The 6,249-nt window shown below is 41.7% G+C and overlaps 1 protein-coding gene across 1 annotated transcript; it reads right to left on the reverse strand.

The window, feature by feature from the left end:
- Positions 1–3,875: 3,875 nt before the first annotated feature.
- Positions 3,876–4,850, reverse strand: LOC141689681 (F-box protein At5g49610-like). The gene has a single exon (XM_074494039.1). It carries the CDS (start codon positions 4,848–4,850, stop codon positions 3,876–3,878), a length of 975 nt encoding a protein of 324 aa, XP_074350140.1.
- Positions 4,851–6,249: the final 1,399 nt, after the last annotated feature.

The following is a 6,249-nucleotide window of genomic DNA, read 5'->3' on the forward strand; positions in this document are numbered from 1 at the left end:
AGAAAAATAATTCTAAGTAAAAATGGTTGCTCTAGTCCTGACTAATAGCTTTGTCCGGACTAGTGGTGGCTTTTTTGTTTAGAAAATTAATTCTAAGTAAAAGTGGTTGCTATAGTCCTGACTAATAGCTTGTCCGGACTAGTGTTGGATTTTTGAAAAATTAATTCCAAGTGAAAAATGGTTGCTCTAGTCCAGACTAATAGCTTGTCCGGACTAGTGGTGGCTTTTTTGTTTAGAAAATTAATTCCAAGTAAATATGGTTGCTCTAGTCCAGACTAATATCTTGTCCGAACTAGTGGTGCCTTCTTTACTTAGAAAATTAATTCTAAGTAAATATGGTTGCTCTAGTCCTGACTAATATCTTGTTCGGACTAGTGGTGGCTTCTTTACTTAGAAAATTAATTCTAAGTAAATATGGTTGCTCTAGTCCTGACTAATAAATTGTCCGGACTAGTGGTGGCTTTTTTGCTTAGAAAATTAATTCTAAGTAAAAATGGTTGCTCTAGTCCTGACTAATAGCTTTGTCCGGACTAGTGGTGGCTTTTTTGTTTAGAAAATTAATTCTAAGTAAAAGTGGTTGTTCTAGTCCTGACTAATAGCTTGTCCGGACTAGAGTTGGATTTTTGAAAAATTAATTCCAAATGAAAAATGGTTGCTCTAGTCCTGACTAATAGCTTGTCCGGACTAGTAGTGGCTTTTTTGTTTAGAAAATTAATTCTTAGTAAATATGGTTGCTCTAGTCCTGAATAATATCTTGTACGGACTAGTGGTGGCTTCTTTACTTAGAAAATTAATTCTAAGTAAATATGATTGCTCTAGTCCTGACTAATATCTTGTCCGGACTAGTGGTGGCTTCTTTACTTAGAAAATTAATTCTAAGTAAATATGGTTGCTCTAGTCCTGACTAATAAATTATCCAGACTAGTGGTGGCTTTTTTGTTTAGAAAATTAATTCTAAGTAAAAATGGTTGCTCTAGTCCTGACTAAAAGCTTTGTCCGGACTAGTGGTGGCTTTTTTGTTTAGAAAATTAATTCTAAGTAAAAGTGGTTGCTCTAGTCCTGACTAATAGCTTGTCCGGACTAGTGTTGGATTTTTGGAAAATTAATTCCAAGTGAATAATGGTTGCTCTAGTCCTGACTAATAGTTTGTCCTGACTAGTGGTGACTTTTTTGTTTAGAAAATTAATTCCATGTAAATATGGTTGCTCTAGTCTTGACTAATATCTTGTCCGGACTAGTGGTGGCTTCTTTACTTAGAAAATTAATTCTAAGTAAATATGGTTGCTCTAGTCCGGCTCTAGTCTTGACTAATATCTTGTCCGGACTAGTGGTGGCTTCTTTACTTAGAAAATTAATTCTAAGTAAATATGGTTGCTCTAGTCCTGACTAATATCTTGTCCGGACTAGTGGTGGCTTCTTTTTTTAGCTCGAGCTTTGCTTCTTCCTCTTTTCTGATTTCCTCCCACATCTCTTCCAACCTTCTCTGCTTAGCAGCTTCTGCTTTTTTCTTATTACCCTGATCTTTTTTTGCTTTTCTTCCCCTTAGCTCCGATTCGGTCAAAAACAAATCTCTTAGATTGCTGTGAATCCATGGACTCCTCTGATTCCTCCTCGAGTTTGGCTTGTTCCTGAAGTCGGGTTTGCTCCTACCTGTAGAGCATGATTGCTTCTGCTAGTTCATCACTTGTAAGGTTGGTCATGTGTTCTTCGGCCACCGGGACATTGGTGTACTTGTACTGATTGAGCTCTATGAGGGTCCTGGCATCCCTAGTGTTTACAATTATCTCCACTACGGGAGTGTTAGTGGCTGCTCCTGAAATGTTTCTCTCTCGGCTCCTGGATCAAGGGCCTGTGAGTGGTCCGGGTCCTGGACCTGAGCACTAGTAGATGGTTTCCCAGAGGTATTATTTCCTGATCTTGCCATTTCTTAACAATACCAACAACAAATAACAACAATATGCTACAGAGAATATCGATCTAAGGTTGCTTTATGAAAATTGCAAAAACTACCCAGAATAACAACAAACACTAACAAATAGCTTCCTGGGAGCAGTTTAAACAATTTCCTGAGACTACTCAACAATGTAGTAGAACGCAAATGTCATATTCAAGCTAGAGCAAAAATGATTAAAACTAACGATAGCTCACACAAACGTGGCTTAAATAAACAACATTCATTCTTATGGAAGAGGTTGGTTGCTTGGGTTCTTACAAGTTTGAATAAATGGACTCTTTGAAGAGCTTATTAATGAAGTTGAATCCAGGGGCACCGAGACCCAAGGATGGAGAGCCCCTCCTTCTAGCGCCAAATGATAACTCCTGATGGCGGGGCTGCTTCTTCGACGCCGTCCTGGATCCTTCGCCGCTGTAGAGGTGTAGCTGTGGTTGGGTTCCTACAAAACAACACCGGAAGGGGGGTTGGAGTCCCGCGGCGCCTCCGGCGTGAGAGTAAGAACTAGCTTTTGGGGAAGATTAAGATGAATATGAATGCAGGGTGGCTGTGTGTGTATATGAGTGTGAAAGAATGATTAACCCCAAAACTTCACCTTCTTGGGCTATTTATAGCCCAAGGGTAGGGTTTTGGGGTTGGTACCTTTAGATCATAGCTATTGGTTTTGGGAGCGGAGGACACCTGGCTGGAGTGGATGCTTTACACGTGTCAGTGCGGGACTGGCTGAGGAATGTTCTGAGGATCCTCTGACACGTGCCCTGATCATTCCTATGATTGATGTGTGACAGTTGTCCAGGTCATGTGCTTGGGCCAGTGTCTCACGTGCTGGGATTTACCAAGGTTGGGCTCGCGGGACTGAGCTGGTCAGGACTGGTAGTGTGCGGGACTACTCCTTCCAGGAGCTGTGTGGAGTTAGGAGTCTAGGAGTAATCCTTCCAGGAGTTATATGGAGTTAGGAGCCTAGGAGTAGTCCTTCCAGAATCTATAAGGAGTTAGGAGTCTAGGAGTAGTCCTTCCAGGAGCTATATGGAGTTAGGAGCCTAGGAGTAGTCCTTCTAGGAGATATATGGAGTTAGGAGCATAAGAGTAGTCCTCTCAGGAGCTATAAATCTGAATAAGGGAGTGGGGGGCACATGATAGCACATGATAACCCAAATTTACTCCCCCATCCAGAAAATCTGAATAAGGGAGTGAGGGGCATATGATAGCACATATAGCTCCTGAGAGGACTACTCCTAGGCTCCTAACTCCATATATCTCCTGGAAGGACTACTCCTAGGCTCCTAACTCCATATAGCTCCTGGAAGGACTACTCCTAGGCTCCTAACTCCATATAACTCCTGGAAGGACTACTCCTAGACTCCTAACTCCACACAGCTCCTGGAATGAGTAGTCCCGCACACTACCAGTCCTGACCAGCTCAGTCCCGCGAGCCCAACCTTGGTAAATCCCAGCACGTGAGACACTGGCCCAAGCACATGACCGGGACAACTGTCACACATCAATCATGGGAATGATCAGGGCACCGTGTCAGAGGATCCTCAGAACATTCCTCAGCCAGTACCGCACTGACACGTGTAAAGCATCCACTCCAGTCAGGTGTCCTCCGCTCCCAGAACCAATGGCTATGATCTAAAGATACCAACCCCAAAACCCTACCCTTGGGCTATAAATAGCCCAAGAAGGTGAAATTTTGGGGTTAATCATTCTTTCACACTCATATACACACACAGCCACCCTGCATTCATATTCATATCCATCTTCATCTTCCCAAAAAGCTAGTTTTTACTCTCACGCCGGAGGCGCCGCGGGGCTCCAACCCCCCTTCCGGTGTTGTTTTGTAGGAACCCAACCACAGCTACACCTCTACAGCGGCGAAGGATCCAGGACGGCGTCGAAGAAGCAGCCCCGCCACCAAGAGTTATCAACAATGACCCAACACCACATCATTTCCAATATATAATATCTGCATGTACTCCTGAGAAACACCAAGAGATGCATGGTCCAACCGAAAAGTGATCTTGTCTTTCCATGTTTCATCACTACTGCCTATTTGCATTGTGTTAGAGTAAACATTAGACAGGGTAATAACACTAACAAAGTTACCACTGGAATAAGCAGTACAAAGCTTTCCATCCATTATACCAATTAATGAATATGGACGTGAATAGACTTGGATTAGCTGTGACCTGTCCTTCATCAGATCAAAGGAAACAATACCCCCGTTCCTGGATTGCCAGTAAACAATACCGTTGACATGAACACCAGTTTTTGGAATTAGCTTTCTATCTGCAATACAAATTTCCCCAGAGATTTTCCATGATCCTTCTTTGGAGGAATATATCTCAAATTCATTTGCACCATCAAAATCTGGAGATGGGAAAGCACACACAAGCTTGTACTCGGCCACGAAGTTGAGCAATGATGGCTCAAAGACTAGCACAACAGCGGGATCAGATCCATGATTTGCATTTTGTTTGGGAATGTTTTTCCACCGCTTGGTGATTGGATTGCATATGTAGTATGTCTTATCCCCAGTACGACCCTGGCAACAAAGCAGCCCATTTGATGAGCTCCAGATATCAACGGGAACTGGTAAAAATTTTAGGGACGGGTCTGGCACGCCACAAGATTTTGGATCAGTGGTGACAAATGATGGTGGGTTGTCATGAGTTTGATAAAAGAGACCTGAAATCCCATGGTACGAAAGGGTTTGGTTGTGAGCGAAAAAAGGAGTTGAAATTTGCAGCATCCAGTCTCTACGGACACCCTGGCATCTGAAAAGTGATTTTGCAGGAAGGAAAGCGAGAGCATGCTCCCTAATAGTGTCTTTCGAGTCCATGTAAAATTTGCTATTTTTGGCAGCAAGAATCTTACTTGGCTTCTTTCCACGATCCATGCGTCGCAATCAAATTACTCTGCTATCGAGTCACCAAAAAACCTTTGTTTCAGGGAAGAAGTATATAGAAATCAATTCAAAAGATAAGCAGAAAAAACACGATGACCAATTTTTTGGGGGTGGGGGGAGTGTGATAACAGGGAACACAAGTTAAAGTCCACAGCTATAATTTTCCTTGATTATTATAGTCAGTATTTTATTCAATTTGGTGATATGGCACATAATTTTAGTTAAGGTAATAGTGACGAAACAAGGTAACAACATAAGCAAATTTCATTTTTTGTTAAGAAATTCTCGTGACTGAGAACAACCATATTTCCGATATACAGGATTCCAAGATGTGTGTGCGCGCGCAACTGCATAGGGAAGTATGTCATAAAACATTGTACTATTGATTGTTCTTATCCAACTGGTTGCCACAAAAAACCCAAGCTGTAGTGTAAGTACTGTTGGAAAATATGGGTATAAGTCCTATATTGGTAAGTCATATTTTTGAGCATTATGACTAAAAGATGTGTGAGATATGATGATATTCTCTTAATAATGGAAATTATTATTTTCCATTAGAATTTGGCTCAAATATTATGGCATAAATTAATTTGATTTTGTTTCAGATTAATTGATATGGTGTATGTCTTGATATATTTAATCTGATTCTGTTTCAGATTATTTATGGAATAGAGTAGCTTGCAAGTATTACACCGATTCCATAATTAATGATATTTAATTATGGAAAAGAGTAGCGCACAAGTCTATCTACACCTATATAAATACCTCTAAGGAGTTAGGGTTAGACACACCAAAAACATATTCGCCTCTAAACACAAATCTCTCTCTCTCGGTGATAGTTTCGTGCCCGTTCAAGCTCGCTGAAGGTGCTTGTTATCCGTAACGCCGCCGCTACCTCGTTTTATCCTGGGAGGCTATCGACTCGCACATACGGTGAGAGACGAAATAGCTTTAAGGAGACAGTTTCAACTGGACTCGAGGATCTCTCTTCTGTTTATATCTTTTCTTCCTCCGTTTGATTTCGTTTACTCACGCACACACTTGTTTGATTATTTGTATTAATCGCAGATTGTTTTCACAATCTTAAAGCTACTTATTTTATATACATCTGTGACTGATACATCTGTATCTGCTTGTTTTGTTGAGTAACAGATCGATGGAGAACCAAACTGTGAACGATTCGATGAACATGACGGCCGATCCCAACACACAGATCACTGGATCTGATGGGGTTCACCAGCAGCCGATTAACCCTAACGCACGGATCGTACGATCTGATGGGGGTCAAACGCCTGTTGGACATGTGCCTTCGGGACATGTGCCTTCGGGACATGTGCCTGTGGGACACACTGTCATTGGACAGTTTAGTGTTCCTCTTGGACAGATATCG

Source organism: Apium graveolens, chromosome 10, assembly GCF_009905375.1.
Source record: "Apium graveolens cultivar Ventura chromosome 10, ASM990537v1, whole genome shotgun sequence".
Classification (NCBI taxonomy): domain Eukaryota; kingdom Viridiplantae; phylum Streptophyta; class Magnoliopsida; order Apiales; family Apiaceae; genus Apium; species Apium graveolens.

Coding starts and splice junctions, on each gene's coding strand:
- LOC141689681 (XM_074494039.1), bottom strand. CDS start 4,850: ATGGATCGTGGAAAGAAGCCAAGTAAGATTCTTGCTGCCAAAAATAGC.